The 24,054-nt window shown below is 48.7% G+C and overlaps 1 protein-coding gene across 4 annotated transcripts in view; it reads right to left on the bottom strand.

Annotated features, from left to right (window-relative positions):
• THADA (THADA armadillo repeat containing) overlaps nt 1–24,054 on the bottom strand; it is a 2,999,906-nt gene that overhangs the window by 2,661,140 nt on the left and 314,712 nt on the right. For all 4 annotated transcript variants that reach the window (XM_069608464.1, XM_069608463.1, XM_069608465.1 and 1 more), the window contains exon 9: nt 3,073–3,167. In XM_069608464.1, coding sequence (XP_069464565.1) covers nt 3,073–3,167 — 95 coding nt within the window. The remainder of the gene's footprint in view (nt 1–3,072; nt 3,168–24,054) is intronic.

Raw genomic sequence — 24,054 nt, 5'->3', positions numbered from 1 at the left:
CCTTTGCAAGAAGAATGACGATTTCCTCGAGGAGGATTCTTTGGTGCTCTAAGGAGTATTTTATGTCTTGGAGGATGGTCGCGGGGGCGTTCCACCAGTTCGATACAGTATCCCGCGGACACTGTGGACAGCACCCATCTGTCCGAGGTGATCCCTTCCCATGCGTGGGTGAAGCTGGAAATGCGCTCCCCCCTACTGGGGATGCGTGGGAAGGGACCCTGAGCGGAGCATCACTGTTTGTTGGGAGGCGTACCGCCTCTACCTGGGTCTGCCTCTCCCTCTACCACGGCCCCTTTTTTGACCTCTGGCGAAACTGGGTAGCCTGTTGGTTGCCTCCCCACGATGTATTTTGCCCTTGAAAGTAATTAGACCCTCTCTGGGAATTTTGGCAGCGAGAGCGACGAAAATTATTATTCCCTCGTTGGTTCGTGGGTTTTTTGGTTAGTTGACCAAGGGACTTTAGGGTCTCATATTCGTTCTTGGCTGTTTTGAGTGCCTCTTCCACCGCTTTCCCAAACAAGACATTGGGTTCCACCAGCATGTCGATGAGTGGCTTGGGTCTAGAGTCTGAACCCCGACTGTCTCAGCCAACTGTGTCTCTTGATGACTGTGCTCTCTGCGATGAGCCGGCTTGCATTGTCTGCTGCGTCAAAGGTCGCCTTGAGAATGTATCCGGACACCGATCTCCCTTCTGACGCAATTTGGGCCAACTGGCCCTTCAGTGGTTCAGGTGCAGAGGCAATGAGGGCAGCTACCTGCTCCCATTGGTGACAATTGTAACTTGCCAGCAGAGTGGTGGTATTAGCAATTCTTGCCTGGTAAGCAGAGGTGGAAGCCACTTTCCTTCCTAGCCCATATATCTTTTTGCTCTCCTTGTCTCGGGGAGCTTCAGAGGATGCTAGAGGTGTCCCCACCCTTTTTCTGGTGGTTGTGACCACAAATGAGTTGGGTTTAAGCTAACCCCTTATATAAAGTGGGTCGGAGGGGGCGGCCCTGAATAATTTTTCTATTCTTGGGTTGACTGCCCGGGTAAGGTTAGGGGTGAGGAGGGAGGGGTCAATTCTGCGTTGAATGGATTTCAGAATGGATATGGCTTGGGCAATGGATTTCCTGTCCCCCATAATTTCCTCTGCAAAGTCCCACTCTTCTTGAGCCCCTTTGAATGTCTATCTGAAAGTGCTCTGCAGCTTTAGCTAAGACCTCATTCAAAAGAAGGCTGATTATCCACAGGTGAGTCATTCACCGGTGGGTCTTTGGGAATAGGGGAGTTGAGGTTATAGGCCTCTGCCTCGTCTTACTCCTCATCCTGCTCCTCATCGTCCCCGTAATATTCGACCCCTGCCTGGTCGTCCAGTATTTGTATGTCTGGATCTTCATCATACTGAAAATAAGGTTGAATAGTGAGTGGGTCTGAAATCAGGCCCTGGACTGGAGTCTCAGTACGAGGTCTCTTATTCGGAGGCCGAGAGTCTTTGGATCCGGAAGGAGTAGAGGTAGCAGAGGTATTCTGATAGCTTAGAAAGTAATCAGGGTTTTTCTCGTAAACGTTTGCCATAAAGGACATCCTCCTCATCACTCTATCGATGTCTTCAGAGCTCCATTCCTTGGAACTGGGAATGAACACCTCTTGTTGAGGTGCCTCCTCTATTCCCATATCCTCTGGAGTCGGAGGGACAACCTTAGGCCTAGTGACAGGGTCAGGGGTCTTGGATTTCTCAGAAGATTTATGTTTGTCCTTCTGAACCTGGTGTTCAGATGACTTTTTCTGTGGTTTGTCCATTTACCATGTGTAGAGGCATGTTTCCCTGACTCTTTGGCTTTCCCTGAATCTTTCGACGCCTGGCGTCGAGATTCAGAGGTGGGTTCTGAAGTTTTAGAGGGGGGGTGTCGAGATTCAGAGGCAGACGTGGAACGAACTGCTGGAGCCGACTTTGAACGTGCTGCTTTGGGGTGGAGGTCGGATTCGTCTTCTGACGACCATACCTCTGTGACTTTAGGAAGTGTGCACCCTTAGCAATCGTAGACGGTTGCTGTGTGTCATGAGGCGATCGAGATCTGGAGCGCCTAGAGGACACCGATTCTGTGGACCGCTCTCTTTGTGCCTTTCTCTGCCGATCACTCGACACGCGTGTCGAGTCTCGGGTGGGGTCAGTGTGCTTAGATGTAAGTGTGTGTGTAGCGCTCATTCCGTCGGGTGTAGTCCCCATAACTGCCCCGCCAGACAGTCCTCCGAGATCGGGGGCTCGCGCTTGGGTGTCTAACGACACTCCTGTGCCATCGCCGTCCGATAGGGCGGCGTTGCTGCCATCACTGAAGGAACCCACAGCTTCCATGGCCTCGAGCTGCCTGGCGTAGTGGGCCCAACGTTTGGTGGAGCAGTCCTTTAGTGTCTTAGCTTTAAAGAGCTTACACGCTCTGCAATTCGTTTCGGGGTGGTCCCTAGGCAGACACAGATTACAGGTGTTATGCTTATCTACCCAAGGGAACTTATGGTTGCACTTGGGGCAGAATTTAAAAGGAGTACTCTCCATATGTTATTATATAGCAGTGGGCGAGTGTATGTAGGAAATAAACGAGTGTGAGTATGTCCACCCCCCACTTTCCCTACTTGCAGGGCTGAGGTCAGAGCTGAGGCCAGAGGCCTTCCGAGGCCAAAAATCCATCATGCAGTCTCGACGGCTGTTCGTTCTTCAGTACCGACGTGGGATAAGAGGAACGGGAAGTTTTTGGTTAATATATGACAAATGGCTAAAAGCCAGGGAACCCCACAACTATGCTTCCGACAAGTATGGCGGAAAAAAACAATCTGAGGGTCCTACACGTGTGAGGGATCATGGGTACAGTGACCGTCACACTAGGGATAGTATTACTGGCATGCCCTAGGTCGACGCCCATTTTCGAGTTTCAAAAAACAAACTGTAATACTCCGCAGTTTCCACTAGATGTCGGCCTATGCACAGCATGTGATCTAAGCAGATTCCACAAGCCTAAGAAATATATATATACACACATACATATATGATGTACATCACTTTTCATTTCGTATATCATACATTTAAAAACAGTACTTACCAAGAGAGGCAGCTTCTCAACTGGTTCAAACATCATCTTCAAATAAAGAATTACTGCCAATCCTGTTGTGCTTTGAACGTTTTGCAAGAGTTCGACTGGGTAATAAAGAAAACGTACATCAATATATGAATGTACAAATGTATTCAACTGCAGGATAACTGGAAAGCAAAACTTACTTCAATCACTGGAACCAGAGCAAGCACACATGGAAGGTTATTCCGAAACTATATGAAGAGCTGTATAAACTGTATAATGTGTGAGAAGGCAGGGTGCATAGGGGGACTGCCATATATATAGAGGATGAATACTATCTGTCCAACTAATACCAATAATAGAGTAGCACTTCCGAGTTATCCTCATTGATTTATTCAGAATGTATTTAATGTTTTTTTTATTAGGAAGGGCTTTTCACTTCCTTACTATTCTAGTAATTGCAGAAACAAAAGCATCCCTTCCAATTCATATTTGTGGAACATTCCAAATAATGCTCATATAACAATCCTCAAAAATATATAAAATGAACACAACAACCCCTTGGTTATCCAGTCTCGAGTCTCCCAATGCACTGGAGTTCCAGGGTTTTGCTGCATTAAGTTTACTCACCTTAACTGCACTTCAACTAAAGTTGTTTCCATAAATGTAAAGGGTTTTGTTATATGAATTGTTGTTCATGCCCACTGTATATTGTTCGGTGCCACAGCCTTTGGCCGTGCCCAATGTATAATTTCAGCATCACTGTCCAATACAGTGGTCACATCGTTTGGCCGTAGCCAGTGCATATTCTTGTGGCGCCAGTGGCCACAGCGTTTGGCCGTGCATACTGTATATTTTTCAGTGCCACGGTCCATGGCTTATGCCCATGCCCACTGTATATTTTTCGGCGCCACTGACCCAGTCATAGCCAGGGGGCACAGATAACGCCATTCGGCATGGCCTTCGGTCATGACCAGCAGACACGGCCTTCGGCCGTGTACATTGTAGATTTTAAAATACAAACTGGCCACTAACAATGGCCTTCAGCCATGCCCACTTTATATTTTACAACACTACGAGGCCTTCAGCCGTTTAAAATGCTGCCATGGCCAGTGATTTTTCACCCCCAACGTCACTGTAGCTGTAAAAATATATACTTTTTAAAATAACTTTTTTTCTACAGCCACAGTTACATTGTAATGAACTACAGATACCCTTGGTTATTTGTAGTCATTATAGCCAAGGAAAAATGGTGGGGGGAAAAAAGCACTTTCCTGCCGTTCCAGACCCTCACCAAATGCCCTCCTCATGTGTGCCTACTCCTCCCACTACTGTGTTGGCCTCCTCACCTCCCCTGCCCTCTGTCATTCCCCCCACAACAAAAGTTTCTGTGATGCAGTTTCAGTTGAAATTTAGGGTAGCAGCGGTTATACCCCAGGTATACCAGAGGGTGTGAAAAATGTTTGCGCCTCATGTTGCAAACTTGGTCCGGAGACCCCCTTCAACTCACAACTATAGCCCGAGTATAACCGTGAACAAGATGATCGTGGCTGTTTCATTTATTAACACCTTAAAAAACATCTGGATACTCAATGTATCCGGGCAGATATAGCCATTTATCTTGGAGAAATGGGCACTATACATGTTTTTCGTGCCCACTGTACATTTTCAAACACTTTCGCTTTCGGGGAGGGGGGGGGGGGTGGTAGCTCAGGGGCAACGTGTTAGTCTTGGATGCAAGACGACGTAGTGCAACACAGGTTTGAATCCCGATCCAATGCTTAGAAACTAATCTGTGGTATTAAGCGCGTTATAAAAGAACAATTAAAATAATTACCAGGCTACTAGTCATGGCCTTCGGCCATTGCTAGTGGCAACGACTTCACATGTTCCCCCGATTGGTTTCTTTTGGACACACTAGGTGGCACGTTCTTCGGCCATGACCACTATGCATGTTTCGGGCCCATTAACTAGGGCTTTCAGCCCTGGCCAGGGAGCACAGCCTTTGGCCATGCCCACTCATGTTGCCACAATATGTTTCTTTTGGACCCACTATACCCCTTTTGGCCGTGCCCACCGTATATTTTAAAAGACTCCCAGACCACTAGCCATGGCCTTTGGCATGACCACAACCTGCGGCCGTGTCCACTATACATTTTATTTGATTGATTGGGTATTTATAATGCGCCTATACACAAGTGTTGCAAGGTTCAACAAGAAAACGGGGTGGGGGAACAGGGAGGACAAACACCAAAACGGTCCTACTAGGCCTTGTGACATTCGGATTGTGCAAGTGCAGTAACGAGAAGTGCTGGGGAGAGAGGAGTGGGTTAAGTGCTGGTGAGGGTGGAAAGGCCCGTGAGAAAAACAAGTGCCTGGGGAGGACAGGTGGACAGAGCCAGGGGAAAACAGAGATTGCAAGGGAAGGAAGGTCCACAAGCTAGGTGCAAGGTAAGGGGCTGGAAGGGCTACAAGGGTGCAGGCTCAGCCAGGCTAGAGCTGGGGGGGGAATGGCCCGGAAGAGCAAGTGCAGGTTGAAGAGGGGGTGCAGGGGTATACTGGACTAGGGAGCCTAGTGCCCTGTAAGAATCGTGAGAATCGTGAAGGAACCAGGCAGCCAGTCAAGAGGCAGACCGGGACAATTAGCAGGGGAGGGCGACATGTTCCCCCAGCCCCCAATTTGTTTCTTTTGGACCCAATTGGTGGCCATGGCCTTTAGCCGTGACCACTATACAACATGTCTTATGGGTCAACTAGCCAGGGCCTTTGGCCCTGGCCAGTGAACACAACCTTTGGCCGTGTCCACTATACATGTTCCCCTGATTTCTTTCTTTTGGACCCAATAGGTGGCCACAAACTACACATACAGCAGCAATGAACTAATCAAGCCCACTGGATTTCCCCGGTATTCCCCTGATAATGCACGAAAATGCAAAATTCATCTCCGCCTCAGAGGCAGTCACCAAGTGCCCTGTCCTCTTTCCATGTACCTCCCTGGCCATTACCCCTGTTATCACTGTTTGGATTGTGAGATGCATTTTTGTTCTCCGACGGGGACGGCTGATATATATTAAAAGGTTTTAAGGAACAGGGGGGTAAGCCCCAGGTCTCTGTTGAATATATTATAAACTACTGGATGGAATTACACCAAACCAGTTAAGGAAATGTAGTCAATGCTTTGTGCCCATATTGTTCCTTATTTGGTCCAAATTTGTCCAGCGGTTTTCGGGCTACAACTGTTCATAAACTGCAGTTTTTCTCTATGGGAAAAATAATGTGAGTAGGCTGAAACAGCCTTTTTATGTTTTCTTAATAACTCTTTCCTTTTTTAACAACTTGTTCCCAAAATGTCCAATTTGAGGGGCCCTGACAAACTTTTTATTTAGAAAATTTCATCCAAATTCAAAATTGCTTCATCTCCCATGGTGCAACAGAGGCTTTCAGAAATTAAAAAGCAGCCTTTTTTCCCCACAATTCTATTGCTAATATCTTTTGACTTGCTGGATGGATTTGGATTAGATGTTCAAAACAATAGGTTTGTCAAGGTCCCCCCCCTACCCCCACACCTCGAAAATGCAGATTCTGGGAACAATAAGGTATCAATTGAAAAAGTTATCAAAAAAACAAAAACAGGATTCCAAGATGGCAGCCGCAGTGAGGAGACGTTCGTAGAGGTCCCAGTGAAGCATTGGGAGCGCAGTAGCAGGGATTTACGGCTCTTCGGTTCCAGGAGGAGACACCGGGATCGTGAGAGGCGGCTTGTGAGGGGCGGTGAACTTGGTTGCAGTAGTGAGGAGCCGCGCCATTTCTTTACTCGGCGCAGGTTCCCCAGGGAGACGCCACCGAGGTTCAGGAGAGCGCAGCGGAGGAGCAGAAGCCGGCCCTGTGGTGTGCCCCCGGGGAGGGGCTGCGCAATCTCCCATCCAGCCGCGGGTTCGCCCGAAAGGGCCGCCACCAGACCCAGAGAGCGGAGCTGCAGGAGCTACTAAAGAGGCTGGGAGGTGAGGCACCAGTTAAGGAGAAATCCGGAGCCGGCGGTTTCGGTCGGCTGTCGGTGGAGGGGGGTGAGGTGCCCTCCCCCCCTCGATCGGGAACACGCTGCCCGGCAGGCAAGGAGAGCGGCTGCACGCAGGGGAATTCGGAGGTGGTCTAGTGCAGCCGTAGGGATACGCCCATGGGAGGGGGCAGGCAGGCGCCTGAAGGGACTCTACAACGTCCCCAGCTTTCGCATAGTCAGCAGCGGGGAGCCGCATGGAGGAGTCATGGTGCTGGCGAGGGGCTCCCTCCCTTAGAGATTTTGCAAACGGCAGGGGAGTGGTGCGAGCGGAGGCCCCCAGATAGCGGCTGGGGAACAGGGGCATCCCTCCCGCCCTAAAGACTTGGTCCAATACCCGTCCTGCGCTGGCCAAATGGAGGGCTGAGGCCCCAGAAGAACAAGTTACTCTCTTACCTGGTAACGTTCTTTCGATGGGATGGTCCGACGACGTATTCCATATCTATGACAGTAATCACCACAGCGGTGCTGCTTCGGAAAATCTTTGGCGTCTGCGTCCTGCGTCGATGACGTCGATACGCCGCCCTCGAGGACCTCCTCCTCCGGCCGACGTCACTGGATTTTATAAGTAGGACGCACGACGCCCGTAGCCTCAGTTGTAGTTTTTTCCCAGAACGTGTGCCACCAGTCTTCTGCCAGTCTGACACACAAAGCCTTGCGGAAACGTAAGCTGTAATCGCATAAGAAATTCTGTAGCGGGGAAGGTAGGGAGGGAGCGATATGGAATACGTCGTCGGACCATCCCATTGAAAGAACGTTACCAGGTAAGAGAGTAACTTTTTCTTCAAGGGGATTGGGTCCTCCAACGTATTCCATATCTATGACAGACTCCCAAAGCATTACCAATGCAAGGAGGTGGGAAAAGAATTTAGAAAACAGAAATTTAGCATGCCCAATCAAATTGCGGAGTAAAGGACCGCCTTGCCAAAGGCCAGATCCTGCTCCCGGATGGAATCGAGGGAGTAGTGACGTACAAAAGTATGCACCGAGGCCCAGGTGGCTGCATCACAGATGTTACGAATAGGAACACCCCTCTGCAGGGCAGTAGAGGCAGCCATACCCCTGGTAGAATGGGCCCGTAAGCCTACCGGCAGGTCCTTACCCGCCAAGCGCTAACACTCAGAGATAGCCAAAATAATCCAGCAAGACAAAGTCTGTTTCATCACAGCCTGTCCCAAACGCTTTCCAGCGTAACCAATGAAGAGTTGATTGTCCACTGTTACCCGGGACATGCGTGAAATATAAAAGCTTAACGTGCTCCTAGAATCAAGCCTATCGAGCCTCACCTATTCCTTACCAGGATGTGGAGGAGGATAAAATGCACGAAGAACAACCTTCTGGCCTAAATGAAATTCCGACACCACCTTCGGAAGAAAAGAAGGACGAACTCCAAGGACAACCCTGTCCTTATGAAACACAGTGAAGGGTGGCTTAACTGAAAGTCCCTGTAACTCACTCACTCTGCGAGCGGAAGTGACAGCAACTAAAAATACAGTTTTAAGAGCTAACAGTCTCAAAGGGCATGAATGCAAAGGCTCAAACGGAGCACCCATCAGAAACTTGAGAACAAGGTTCAAATCCCAACCGGGCACCTGGAAAGGTGACGGAAGGAACACATTAGTGAGCCCTTTCAGAAACTGAGAAATTAAAGGAATTTTAAAATAGGAACACTCTTCAGATGAGCGCTTAAATATGGACAGCGCCGCCAGGTAACCTTTAATGGTACCCACTTGAAGGCCCCTGTGGGCCAAAGAAAGCAAAAAAGACAGAACCATGGGAATGTCACATGCAAAAGGATCCACATTCTTAACCCTGCACCAGTCGCAGAACTTACACCAGCGGCAACAGTACAGGGACTAAGTGGCGGGCCGTCTGGCCGAGAGAAACACCTCCATCATGTCTTCGGGGAGGTCCCAATCCTTATACCTCAACCTTTCAGAAACCAAGCGTGAAGGTTGAGGGATCTGACCTCTGGATGGAGAACCTGACCCCCCCCCCCTCCCGTGAGAGCAGATCGTCTCGGTAGGGAAGACGACGTGGAGGGCAGATGGACAAGTCGAGAAGGTCCGGGTACCACGTCCTTCGGGCCCATGCCAGAGCAATGAGGATCATCCGGGAACCGAACCTCCGTAACCTCTGCAGTACTTGCGGGAGGACGGGGACTGGAGGAAACGCGTACAGCAGTGGGAATGACCACTCCACCACGAACGCATCTCCTAATGCTCCGTTTGGAGGAAATTCCCGCGAGCAGAACCTCTCGCACTTCCGGTTGACACTGGAGGCAAAAAGATCCACTTGAGGGGTCCCCCAAAGGGCAAAGATCTTCAAGAGAATCTCCTGAGCCAACTCCCACTCGTGAGAGATCGCACTCTGCCTGCTCAGAGCGTTCGCCGTCTCGTTTTCGTCCCCGGCCAGATGAACTGTCGAGATCGAAACTTCCTGCTGGATTGCCAGAACCAGAGCTGCATCGCCTCCCTGCACAGAGGAAGTGACCCTGCCCCCCCCTTTTGTTGAGGTAGTGCATGGCCACCGTGTTGTTCGTCAGGATCAGGACATTCTTTCCTCACACAGTCGGCAGAAAAGCCTTCAGGGCTAGCCTGACGGCCCTCAGCTCCAACAGATTGATATGGAGTCTGGACTCCGACGGAGACCAACAACCGCTGACTGTCAACTCGTTGGCATGAGCTCCCCATCCCGTGAGGGATGCTTCCGTCACGATCGTCACCTCCGGCCAGGGCAGCCAAAATGGAGCACCCCCTCATCAGATTGCCTTTGTCAGCCCACCACAGAAGGTCCTGGGCGACCGAGGACGGCACCTGAACAGACATCCTGCCGGAGGACTGAGACCACTGGAGCATGAGTGCCCATTGCAAAGATCTCATCCGCAACCTGTCCTCTGGCACCAGAAGAATGCAGGATGCCATGCGGCCGAGCAGTCTCAAGAACTCGAACGCTGGGAGACTCTGAGCAAGTTGAAAATTGTGCACCATCTGCTGAATGTTATGAGCCCTCACCTGGGGAGGAAAACACTGCCCCAGGGACGTGTCGAGTACTGCTCCGATGTACTGGAGCCTCTGAGTTGGTGTCAAATGGGACTTCTTTAGCAGGTGACCGACAGATGATCCAGGACTTGCTCGGGAGAGCGCGCCCTGATCAACCAATCGTCCAGGTAGGGGTAGACGTGGATCCCCCCCGTTTCCTGAGGTGAGCTGCCACCACTACCATGAGCTTGGTGAAGACCCTTGGGCGGAGGTCAATCCGAACGGCAGGACCCGAAACTGAAAGTACGAGTCGCCAACCGCGAACCTCAGGTACTTCTTGTGCTTTGGATGGATCGGCACATGAAAAGAAGTGTCCTTGAGGTCGAGAGACACCAACCAGTCCTGAAGTTGAAGGGCCTGGAGGACTTGAGAGAGAGTAACCATCTTGAACTTATCTTTCCTGAGGAGTTTGTTCAAACCCAATTGTGGGTCCCAATCCCCCGTCTTTCTTGGAAATCAAAAAATAAGGGGAATACCATCCCTTGTTCCTCCTCGCTACAGGCACCAGTTCTATGGCGCCTTTCTCCGGCAGGGATTGAATTTCCTGCGCAAGGAGCGGATCCAGACTCTTCAAAGAGAGATTCCCCAGTGGATTGTCTTGAGGCCTCTGCCGGAAAGGAAGACAGTAGCCGTGGGTTATGATCTCCAGAACCCACACATCTGAAGTAACGGCGCGCCACTCTGCAAGATGCTACGCCAGCCTTCCCCCAACCGGCGAACCATGTGACATGGCCTCATGACTGAGCTGAAGTGGCTGCGGCGTTGCCTGATGGCAAAGAGGTCCTCGGCGGCCGGGACGCTGACGGCATCGACGACTTCTTTGAAGGCAGGCCCTCGAAAGCGTCCGTCTACGACCTCGGCGTCGACGTCTTCCGTGAAGACACCACAGGTTCACACGGTCTCGAGCGCGTCGAGGACCTGGTCCTGGACCCGGCATGGCGAGAACGATTCCCCTAGTCCGAGCGGGACCTCTCCTGCGAATCGTGACGACCACCCGAGCCCGAAGGCGTGCGAGCGGTGTCTCTCGGCTGATCACGTCACGACCGACCCCACTCGGAGGCGCAGACGGACCAGTGCCCTGCGATTCGAGAACCGCCAACATTTTCTTCCTGAAGGAAGCCCATTCCTCCACGTCGCATGCTTGGTGGGGTAAGCGACCCGCCGACGGGCGGAGTCCTCGGGTGAGGACGGGGAATGCGACCGATGACGGCGCTTCCGGGAGTGCCTCGAAGAGGCAGAGGAGTGGCGAGATCGACTCTGGGACCGAGACCCCACTGGATTTCAGACGACAGCGTGGAGAGTCGCCCCTCGAGTTGTCCGTCGAAAGCCCCGCAGACCTCGACTTCTGGGGCTTGGACACCTTACCTACCAATAACTTCTTGCGCTCCCGCAAGGCTTTAGACGTGAGCGACTGACAGTCAACATAGTCATCCATGTCATGGGCCTCCCCGAGGCACCAGAGGCAGGCGCCGTGCGAGTTCGTAACCGACATCTTGGACCCACAGTCCCCGCACTTCTTAAAGCCCGGACGCGGTGTGGAAGACGAGGTAGACATCTCCATGAAGAAAGTACTTCACAAACACCAAACAGGTTCGAAGAACCGAGAAACAACAGAAACGCCAAAGAGTCGAGGCGCTTCGAGATTCCCGAAGCGAACACGTTCGCGGAAAAAACAGAACTGAGGCTACGGGCGTCGTGCGTCCTACTTATAATGCAGGGTTGGCGCGTGAATTCTCCCAGCGAGCAGAGGCCCCTGAGGGGGCGTGAGGTGGGGGAGCATCTCCACGAATAGCAGGCGCCGGCAGGAGCGAGGCAAAACTCAGCGGTGGCTGGAGGGTCGCGGTTGGAGCCCCTATGTCCAAGACTAAAGGGAAGGGGGGGCCATCTGGGCCGCAAACTCAGCCCTCCAAGCAGGATGCTAATTTAGTCCAGATGTGGTCGGCCGATACCGCTGGCGGCACCCGAGGGAGAATGCAGGCGGAGGCATCCAAGGCTCAGAATCAGGCCCCCCCGCAGGGAACGCAAATTTCAAAAGGAGGACATGCAGGTATGGTTTAGGGACCTGCAAGACAAATTCATGTCCACGGTACAGGATCAGTTTGCTAATATGAGAGGACATGAATCAGGCGGTCCAGGAACAACGACTAGATGTCTCAAAGCTTGAGGAGCGTACCGATACACTAGAAAATATGTGGAAGATGAAGCGTAGCAATATAGCGAAACACAGGACAGCTGGTGCAGCCGACACACAATTTAGAGCTCCAGTGTGAGGACCTACAAAATCGGTTCCGCAGATCGAATATCCGCATTAAGAATATGGTGGAGGCGGTGGAAGAAAAGGACCTAAAGAAGGCGGTGCAAGAAGTTTTCAGAGACATCTTGGCACCGGAGGATACCCACCGGGTGGGCCCCAAAAGAATTGGTGAGCGCCCCAGAGATGTCTTGGTGGCAATGTCGTCGTACCCACAGAAAGAGGAGATCTTGAGGAAAGCCAGGGGGATGGACGACAAAGATGAATGGGGTGGAAATTCACCTGTATCAAGATCTGGCTCTGGTGACTCTTCAGAAGAGGAGGGCGATGGCCCCGGTGGTCAGGGAAGTAGTGACGAAGAAGATCCGGTACAAATGGACTTTCCCTTTTGGATTGTTATTCTCCTGGGAGGGAAAGCTGAGAAGGGTGACGTCTTGCGAGGAGGGGCTGCAGGTGATGGGCATTCAGGAGGAGGATGGGGTCGAAAAGTGCCTTCCAGGAAACCATGGGAATGGAAAGAGGCACAACGCAAGAGGAAGCAGTCTGGGGGAGGAAAGCATTGAGTGCAGCGGGCGGAAGAAGAACAAGGGGCACGAAGCTCCAGGGGGATGGTGAATATATAGGCCTGGAAAGGATGGCGGACGTTTGCATTCCAATGGACACATGGAATCGCGACCCGGCAAGGGCTTCTCCGCCGGAATCACACGAGTCAGAAGGTAATGTGGGGTTTAGGACTCCCCGAGGAGTTATTCCCGAGTTTGCTGAGGGTCAGGTGCGATGGGCTGTGCGCCCTAGCAAATATAGGTCCCTGGGCCCTCCTCGGGACAGTTGTTGGGTTGTTGGGGGAAGTTCCAGTTCAGGGGGGAGGGAGGGTAGTGGGGGTAAAAGGGGGGGGAGCGGATCCGGAGGGCACACGGTACGTGGGGTCCAGAGGGGGATTAAGTACTTACGGGGGGCATAGCCTATGGGAACGCTGAGAATTTTACCGTATAATGTGCAAGGCCTAAATTCCCCAGTTAAGAGGAAGAAAGTAGAAGTGTTTCTGAGAAGGGAGAGAGGGGACATGTTGTTGTTACAAGAAACGCATATCAGACTCCGGGATAAAGCAAGGCTGTGTGCCTAAGGGGTTACAAGCGGATAGTGCAATCTAACGCGGCAGACAAAACAAATAGGGGCCCTGATTGCATTTCACGATGGGTTGAATATACAGCTACACAATACTCAGGTGGACAAAGCGGGGTGCTTTGTATTTGCCAATGTCTCAACAGAAGGGTTGAATCTCACGTTGGCCTCGGTATATGCTCCAAACACGGGGCAAGATGGCTTTATGAGGGAAATTGTGGGGAAGCTAGAGGAATTTGCAAATGGGGAGGTAATTCTGGGGGGCGATCTGAATTTGGCGTGGAACCACGCAGTTGATATGAGTACTGGGGGCAGTCAGGGGCCGGGAGCTCCTTCAAAACATCTTCGCCAAAAGATGAATCACCTAGCACTGTGCGATGTGTGGCGGGAACTTAATGGCCAGCAGAGGGGATACACATACTTCTCCCACATGTACAATTCAATGTCTAGGATAGATTATTTTTGGGTTACAGTGGGGTTATTGGGGGAGGTCTAAGGGATGGATGTAGGCCCCATTTCTTTATCAGATCATGCTCCTCTATGGTTGGAAGTAAAGACATCAGTAAGGAAGTCGGGGCTCTGGAGATGGAGGCTTCCCCAGGAAATAATTCAGGACCCTGAGTCAGGGAACGCAATTAGGGAAAAGATAGAGGAGTACTGGGCCCTAAATGACACGGGTGACGTTAATAAGGAGACTGTGTGGGAGGCCTTTAAGGCGGTCATGAGGGGGCACTTGATTGCCCTGAAGGCAGCTAAAGACAAGCAGCGGTATGCGTGGGAGAAGGAGCTGGAATTGAAGATGGCGGACATTCGAGGGGAGCTTACACAGAATCCCATCTCCCGCCTGAAAAAAAGCATTAAGGCACGTGGAGGGCCAACTAGATGTGCTACGCACAAAAAAGGCAGAGAGGTGTCTCCTCCATCTCCGACATTGGTACTACATAAAGGCTAATAAAGCCGATGGATACCTGGCAAGGCATTTGAGAGCCAAGCAGCAGGAACTCTCGATTAAGCAGCTACGGAATGCACAGGGGAAGACTTTAACCCGCACGGGAGACATGGGGGAGGTATTTATGGACTACTACCAGGAATTGTATGCCTCGGGCAATCCAGCTGGCTCGGACCAGGATTCCTACTTCAAAGCGATAAATCTACCTTGTTTAACAGATGAAGAAAGGAAATCCCTGGAAGGGGAGATAAGGGAAGACGAGATACGAGAGGCAATAAGAGGGCTCCACGTAAATAAAGCTCCTAGCCATGACGGTTTCACGGCGGCCTTTTACAAGAAATATACGGACAGCCTTGTTCCGTTTTTAGCAAAATTATATAACACCTTCAAGGAAGAGGGAAATGTGACACAGTCTATGAATGAGGCCAAAGTGCTGGTGTTTCACAAAGTAGGAAAGGATCTGACGCTTCAGAGTTCATACCGCCCCATCGCTTTAATCAATTTAGACCCCAAAAGATACATAAAAATATTAGCAGCAACGCTGTCCCCGCAGCTCCCCAAACTGATAAATAAGGATCAGTCAGGCTTCATCCAGGGCCGTCACACCCATGATAATATCAGGCGAATAATTCACTTAGTGGAAAAAATTGGGATCAAGCAAACCCCGGCAGCACTCCTGGCACTTGACGCCGAAAAAGCATTTGACCGTGTCGAATGGTCCATGCTGTTTCGGACCCTAAGAGGCATGGGTTTTGGGGAGCAATTTTTGAAAATGATCAAGGCCAACTATAGCACCCCCGCTATTAGGATAGCTTTGAATGGGGAACTCACGGGTAGGGTGGAACTGTCGAGGGGCACCAAACAGAGATACCCGCTATCGCCTCTTCTATATGCTGTCTTCCTGGAGCCACTGTTGATAAGGATCAGAGAACTTCCCTCGATTGCAGGGATAGAAATGGCTGGCACGCAGCATAGGGTGGTGGCGTATGCAGATAATATGCTAGTTGCCTTATCAGATCCGGCTCGAACCCTACCAGTGGTAATTTAGGAACTTGAGAAATTTGGGGCACTGTCAGGACTGAAGATTAACAGAAACAAGTCGGAATTATTAATCCTGGCAGGGGATGGTGGGGAGATCAAGCAGGTGGCGACCTCTTTAAACCTGAAGGTAGCGGGCAGTGGGATAAAATACTTAAGCGTTACCCTTACGGACAGGATAGATGGCCTCTTTGGGGAAAATTACACGGAACTCCAAGTGAAAGTTAAGAGGGATCTGGAGCGCTGGAACCCGTTGTCGATCTCCTGGTGGGGGCGCATAGCATCGGTTAAGATGACCGTCCTTCCAAAGCTGTTATATTACTTTCAGGCTATTCTGATTAGAGTCCCCAACTCCTTCTTCAGGGTACTTGCGAAGACAATCTCCGCTTTTGTCTGGAAAAAGAAACGCCCTACGGTGGCTAGAGGAGGTATGACAGCACAGATCCAGGATGGGGGTGTGGTGCTCCTGCACCTCTGCAGGTACTACCAGGCGGCGCAACTGTGGGTTTTAAAAGAATGGATGGGGCGAGGGGCAAAAAATCTGGGGAGAGCAAGACTGAGCGGTGGCAAGATTCCCCTTGGTGGAGCTTTTATGGAAAGGGATATACCATAAACACCCTAATTTGCGTATCAGTAAAGTCATGGGGGCCACACTCGACGCCTGGGATGACCAAACAAGGAAGGGCACATTGACAGTTGACCTCTTGGTCCTGAAACATTTCTCCTATTTCCGTCCACCCTGCCTGCTCCCATTTCTTGAACGCTCCTCTCTCCATTCCTGGGGGAAAGTCTGGGCTCCCAAACATAGGTGTAAATGGGCCCTGCACAACTTGCTTTTCTACAGTCGGACTATATGGGGCAGTGGTACCCTCACAAAATCAGGATTCTGGATCTATTTGAAGCTTGAGTAACTCTACAAGTACTAAGGGGGAATCCTCCAGAGGGGAGGGGAGTCGGGGGGAGAAAGAGTTGGGGAATTGTGATTATGGTGTTTTTAAAAAAAGGAAACAAAAACACCAGTGTTGCACAGTTTTCAGCCCATTCATTTTCCCATAGAGAAAAAGTGCTGTTTTTGAATAGCCGTAGTACAAAAAATGCTGGGCAGATTCGGACCAAATAAGAACAACTTGGGCACGAAGCATTGACTTCAATTGTTTGACTTGTTTGGGTTAAATTCATCTAGCAGTTTTAAAATATATGTCAGAGAAGGCAGTATCCCCCCGGCTCCTTTAAACCTTCATATCAGCCTTGCTGCTTTTTACATTAGAGAAGCTGAGCAAGGCTAATAACCTTTGACTTGCTGGATGGATTTGAAAAAAATGTTCTAAGCCAAAGGTTTCTCAAGCCCCTCCACAGCTGGATGTTTTGGGAACAATTCCTCAAAAAATGAAAAGTTATGAAGAAAACATAAATGCAATTTTCAGCCTACTCCCATTTGTTTTCCCATGGAGAGAAATTGCAGTTTTTCAACACCCGTAGCGCGGAAAACCGCTCAACAGATTTGGACCAAACTCTAGAATTAACTCCACCACGACTTTACAGAGTCTTTACGTTCTCGACATCAGAAAAACTCAAAACGCTTCTATTTATTTAGTCTGGTAGGTCAGAAGGACACAGACTCTGGTCAGAAATTTCAATGGTACTTTTATTAAAGAATATGAATAAACCCCATCTTTCCCAATTCTATAAGGTGTTCCTACCTAACAAAACTAGCTAAAGTGTTCATCAGTCGTCAGTGAATGTCTATGAATGAAACCATCCACTGTCAGACTCAAGCCTATCTGACCCTACAACTATTGTAACAACTAAGTCAGGAGAATGTCTCTCTTCTCCTGAGGTTTGGTGGCTTCTCTCTCAACCACTTTTCAATAGATGATCTTCAGATAGACTCTAGTGATTTCTTTTATCAGTGCATACAGTTCATCAGTTCATGAATTATGGTCTTGGACTTTTGTTTCTTCTCTTTCTTTCCTCCATAAGGAGTGATTCTTTTCTGCTCTCCTGTTAAACTTATCCAACAAGTATATTTTCTTTCTGTACTATTTCTTAGTTTCATGAATAGTTCACAGTCATTTCCCTTTGTTCTGTGTTCGAATATATATCTACAATGTCCAGCTTGTTCTCAGATTTCTCTTTTATATTTTGACCTTCTATTTGGTTTATGGCCTTCTTGGTATGAATGGATACAAATTGGGATTCAAGTGTTTCTAGTCTACTTTTCTTTCTTAAACTTGACTACACAGTACTTCCCTCTTGACTGAGATGAATCTGAGTATTTCAATAATGATTCTCATTTACTCCTCTTTCTGATCTTGAGGTATTATTTTGTGACTGACGATTAAGAGAGTTCCAACAGTATTTCTGATTCACTCCTCTTTCTTGTCTTGTGATATTATCTCTCTCGTAACTGTGACAAGTATGAGCATTCTAATAATGGTTCTCATTCACTCCCCCGGCTCTCCCATTAGCCCCATTACCTTCTGTTCCTACGGCTAAATGTCACTGGGGTTTTTGTTTGTTGAGGATCGGCTTCTTCACCTTCTAATATGTAGTCTCATAGCTTTTCGCCAGCTTCTCCTCCCTCGGTTCTTTTTGGATGGCTATCCGGTATCTGGTGCACCTGCTTGTCCTGAGTTTGCTATGGTAGAATGGTGTCCATATCGGTGTGAGGACCCTTGGTACACCACAATCCTCATGGTCATGCCACCAGTCTCGGGTTCCTTCTCTTTCTCGGCTTTGAGATGCCACGCGTCCAGCTTCACTTCCCCCAGCTTCCTTGCTACTGACTATCATGCTGGTCACCTCTCAGTCTCTCATGACTGCAGGATGCTGTGTTTCTTGCCTCTGCTTTCTCCTGAACTCAGTGTCTGGGCCCTTTTGAAACTCACAGGCTTTCTCTTCCCTTCCCTTCCCAAGGCTCCTACCCTTCTTGGACTGATGTATCAAGGGGAATTCCTTGCATCGGTCTTTGGTCCTTTTTCCCCCTCTAGTAGGTTCTCTTCTCCATATGCCCTCTTCTTCTTCTCAGTAGAATGGGAGCTTAGAAGGTGGTCTTCAATTTTGAGTTGGAAATAACAGATATTGGCTTTCTCTTCACAGATCTTGCCATCAGAAGGGTTAAAAAATGTTATTTTGGAAGGTCCTCTTATGGAGTTCCTCCTGGGAACAGGAGTCCTTGTCCCCAAAGGGGAAGTCTCTCCCAGTGAGGTCCCACTTAGCTTTACCCCTAAAGGAGGGTATTGCAGAGTGGGCTCACCTCCCTAGCCTCACAGGCAGGGAGCTTCCACTTGGGGAGAAGGGACGAAATCCCACGAGCTGTCATAGTAGTCACTCCTAGGGGAACACTGATTGTATTGAACAGCACTTAAATGGCCTAGCGTATGCGCTATATAAATAGCAATAGCAATCACATCAGGCTAAAGGTCCGGAGTGGGACAGAAGACACCATGTGAAGTTGGGAATTTAGGGTGGTTGGGGAGCCAGTTATCGGTAGAGAAAATATTCAGTTTATCAGGGGAACACTGCTTGGCGAATATCCCAAGATTACAGCGGCAACTCCGCAAGATGCGTTCAGAAAAAGATTTGCATCACACGAAGCAATGAGTGATGGGAGTAATGGGAGAGTGTTCGGGAGGGATAAAACTAATCAAGTGGAGTGAGGATGCCTGGGAAAAAGAAGGGGGACACAGGTTGAGTTCCTGCGACTGTTTAATTCTGAGCCATTTCCTCAGCTATCGTGGGAATCGGCGAACTGGCACTCTACCGCAGGAGTTTCTGTTATTGGAAATAACTGTGAAATGATCATAGAAATAAGGAGTTAAAAAAAAAACATCTGCAGTGACTACATATACTGGGCAGGGGCCAGTGGGTGTTTGGTAACAAATTAATGGTATGACACGGCTAGTGACAATCCAATATATCCTAGGTGCACTCAATTGTTAACCACTTCCATTGATTTAAAATACATTTCTGAAATGTCTGACCAACTTATGGTGCAGGAAGAATCTAGCCGTCTAGACTCCCATATAAACTAGCCACTAATAGACAATCTACAATCCCAAATCTTGGAGTTGGTCTCCCACACTTTCCTTTGAGCTCTTTATTAATTTTTGTAAAGTATATATGAAATCATTGAGTCGATTTACTTTGCTTCCATAGAAATGTACTATAAAAAAGCATGATTACAAAACAAAAATCTACATATCCGATTTCTTTTTAACAATCAATTATTTACTTTCCTTCTTTAGTTTGTTCCAATGACTCTTCATAACAAATGGGTACAATGAAATCAATAAATCTCAAATTCCAACTTTCTTATGAATTTAACACAAATCCAAAATGGGTGCCTGTAATATTTACAATAGTACACCCCATGCAAGAATTGAATACATTGCAATAACCTGATAACAGGGACTGTGATTAAACATCCCCACACTAGTAAAAAAATATTGTACTGAATCACTCTTTGACCTATGACACTAAGAAGGTTGTTTATGGAATTAAATGTCTATGCGGATTGTTCCATGTAGGGATGACTTCAAGAAAAGTAAAGATCAGGTCTGAATATCAGTGATGTCATCTATGATGCCATCATTGTGGTCATACGCTTTGCAACTGGGGGCGCATTGTTATGGTGGTCTTGCTTGAAATGAGATTGCTGAATTTCTGGGGATTTGTTGCGTTAAATCTGAATACCATAACACTCGTTGTGAGGAACTTCAGGGAGTCCTCACGTCTCTCCCACCCCCCCGCCGTCCCCCTGACATCCTCTGCTCAGGTGGCCAGGGAAAGTCCATCATTCTTGGATCCTGATACTGAGGGTGGATATACGAGGAAGGATCACCTGGTTGGAGGAGACTTGGGGAGAGGACGTCCTTGAGCGAGACATGTTATTGCCCATTGTAGGGGAGGCATGGTATCACAAGTATGACACTCACACAAAAGATACAATTTGTAAAACCTTTATTAAGGGTTTGGAAAAACTCTTACTTTGCCCTATAACTAGGATGGGAGTAGTCTTGACCATCAAACGATAAACAAAACAGTCCTAGTGGAGTCTGTCAAATAAAAATGGCCTATGCTAAAAAGAAAAACTAATGCCTGCCCTATCTCTTGTACAAAAAGTGTATACATGCATGTAAAGGAAAAATTAGTGATCAAACAAAGAATAAATGTGTTTGAATCAGCTCTCCGCCCCACATCAGACGGCAGAGACTAGGGCAGTCCCCGTAGGCAGGATGACACACGATGGCTCGGGATTTTAACACATGAACAGTTCAAAACATGGATCAAGGCCAGGATGGCCTTCCACGTTAAAGTCGCTCTTCCCAACCTTTCAAACAATGTTTCACAAAATGTTCCTGCTGGTCCCCTTCTGTTGGGCTCAGACCTCAAAAGTTCACATTGGTCCCCCTCTGTCGGGCTCAGACCTTTCACAACAAAAAGTTCATCAATCCTTGTAGGTGCTCCCTTCCCCAAGCTTATTACAACTCGGGTCTCCCTCTGTCAGTCTCAGACTGCTTTCGGATGTCGAAGATTTTCGAATGTGCGTTGCTTTCTTTACAGACCTCCGCAGGAACACTTCAACTCAAAATTCAACGTTCATCTTTGCTTTTACAGTTCCTTCACTTTATCATCACAACAATATATCTTTCATGGAGACTTTCGAGTGAGCTACTTCCTTTCGCCGGACCACTCCGTTACTCAGCATCACTGATCTCACAGCTGTCTTTATTTCAAAGTTCATTCATGGGTCTGCCTTTCCTTGCGTCTCATCCACACACGTGCAGCCTTCACTTGCGATATAAGATTGCAACTTCAATTTTTCCTTAACACGCATCTCTCTGGTCATTTGCCAACTCACCGGCTGTGTGCGTTTCTTTCTTGTCTTTACAAGTTTCCAATTTACGAGTCAAGGTTAGTACCACAGGCTTGGCCTCCCCTCCCCAACTCTGCCATTCACCCAGGAGGGTCGCTGGCGTCCTTGAAACACAATGCAGCCTTCTGCTTTGGGATTTGGCCTTCTCCAGGTATCTTTCACTGCCTTTTGGAGGCCACAACTTTCTGGGATTTACGACCCGCTGCTCTCTGCCTTTGGTCCGTCGCTCTGCTCCAGTAGGTTTGCCTTCACCTCAGATGTTCTGCTCTTACTCATGTTCCACCCTGCTCGGAGTGTCTCTCTAGGTTCCACCTTTTATCCATGTGATGAGAGCTAATTGGTATCAGGTGTATGTACTTACAAAGTGCCTGACCTGATTAGTGGGACATGTCCAGTGCGATGTATAAGAGTGGGTCTTGTTACTCTCAGTCGCCCTCTTCCTCGGCCCAGTGTTTGTGTAGAAAAGGAGGAGTGGGAGGAATTGGGACCTCGGACAATCCTGAAAAACAGGGTGGGTTAGGTGTACAAAAAAGGGGGGAATACCGCGTCTAACCATAGGCTGCCTCACCCATCAGCCTCCCCTTGTTATAACATACCAGATCAATAACAAACCAAGGAAGAAACAACTGGGAGGTAGGCACACTTCCATTCATTCACACCACTTTGGTACTGAGACAAGGAAGAGAGCTAATAGCCAGGCAAGTCCAGCTAATAGGCTTAACTATGGTCAGGCAATTGAAGTGAAGGACTTACTTACACCTGCAGCCATTTAACAAACCCAGGTGTATCAAATGAGAGACCGCCCAGCAGAGAGGAGAAGCCGGCCTGGAGAGAAGGACCCGACTTTCTGAAGTGGAGCGGGCTGGAGAGGAACCGGCAGGAAGGACACCACGCTGAGCAGGGGGGGGTCAAAGACGCTGGGCCAGAGCTGGCCGTGACATGGTCGAGAAACCTGCAGCCTTCTTTAGCCTGTTGTCCACAGCAGGAGCTATGGGACACAAAAGTCTCCCGAACGCTGCAGGTAATTTCCGCTAAGGACGAGCAGAGCTACACGCAGCAAGAGTCGAGGACGGCCAGCGCTGCTTGCTGGGGCTCCCGTGAAGCACAAGCGGAGCGAAAGGAAGTGGAAAGGAGAAACGAGACGCCCTAAGTAGCAGCAGTGTAAAAAAGGGAAGACTCATACCGGGGCACTCCAGAGGCTGGAAGCAGGCATGCATAAATGCCAAACAAACTGTAAACTATTACGATTACTATGGAAGACCAAATTATGGGCTTTTGAATGCCGACCAAGCTGCAAAGTGTTATAAATAATTTTGAGAGTGCAACAAGTGATTATTGAATACAGAAAACAAGCTACAAAGCATTATATGTACTTTTTGAAGGTACAGCAGACAATTTTGATTACCGAAGTAAAGGAACGCTATGATGAACATATTTGAATACAGCCCGAGATAAAAGCAAGTGATGAACGTTGATGAATAACTTCAAAGCAAGGTGGTGTAAAAAGGGTAAACACCACAGAGTGAGTTGATTGAGATACCAGTAATGGCAAAGCCAAAAGACTGCCAATGAGAATCTGGTTGTATAAGATACAAGTTGGGGCAAAGCCAAAATAATGCCAATGAGGATATGGTTGTAGGAGATAAAATTTGTGGCACAGCCAAAAGACTACCAAGAAGAATCTGAAAAAAGTGTGGCAAGATACAAAAGGTGAGATACACGTTGTGGCAAAACCAGGAGACTGCTAAGGATAATCTGAAATGAGTGTTGACCAATGACAGATTTGAGAGAGAAAAGCTGTGTTAGCAAAACTCCTGCAGAATACAGAAGCAAAGCAAAGTGCCAAGGGTTATCTGTTGCGTGACCTGTAATGGGTGGGCTGTGTGGTCCGACAACTGCGCCTAGACTGAGGAACCCTGGCTTGAAAAGAGCCAAGGAAAGTAAAGATAAAGAAGCTGTATTTTAAGACCATTGCTGAAGTGAATGAGAACAATCTATATCAACTATTGAAAAGCTTGGATGATTAAGAACTTGAACTGGAACTGTTTTTGAAAGTCAAGTTTGAACTGATTTTGCTGCTAGAAGAGCAGACATCTTGGGGCAGGGAACCAAGACCTTCATGAGATTTGACTTTGTGAACTGTGGTGAACTCTTGGCGAAGGAAACCATGAGGCCTTTTGGAACTGTTTTGAACTTGGGAAAGAGCAAGCTGAAACTAAGCCAGGAGCTGGAAGAAGCTCAGAACTTTATTTGGAACATTGCTTCTTTGGTTGCTGACATCCTTACACATTGTACATATTTAGTTGTGAAGGCAAGTATAGGTTTTTGTAGTGTGGGGCTTGCTTTGCACATGGCAATGCAAGCCACTGAATGGTAGCTGGTGATGCAACCCTGGTTCCTTCGGGGTTCCACAGAGGACAGTTGGATCACTCAGGGTGGGAGATATTACTGGAAGGATGCCTTTACCTATGCTCCCCCCATCCCTCTAACCTGTTACCCTGAAACTGGAAAAAAGCTCACCTATTTTCTTACCTGTTAGCCCCTGCGTGGTCCCTGCATCCTGTCTGCCATTCCTGAGTCAGGACACTACAGTTTTGACAATCCTTAGCTTTCAGTAGGTAGGGAAATCCCACCTTAGCATGGGACAAGTTACTCCATCCTGACATTTAAGAAAAA

Source organism: Ambystoma mexicanum, chromosome 4q (genome assembly GCF_040938575.1).
Source record: "Ambystoma mexicanum isolate Mex_15411 chromosome 4q, UKY_AmexF1_1, whole genome shotgun sequence".
In the NCBI taxonomy this organism is placed as follows: Eukaryota; Metazoa; Chordata; class Amphibia; order Caudata; family Ambystomatidae; genus Ambystoma; species Ambystoma mexicanum.
The sequence above is the reverse complement of the archived record's forward strand: the minus strand, read 5'-3'. Positions and strand labels throughout refer to the sequence as shown.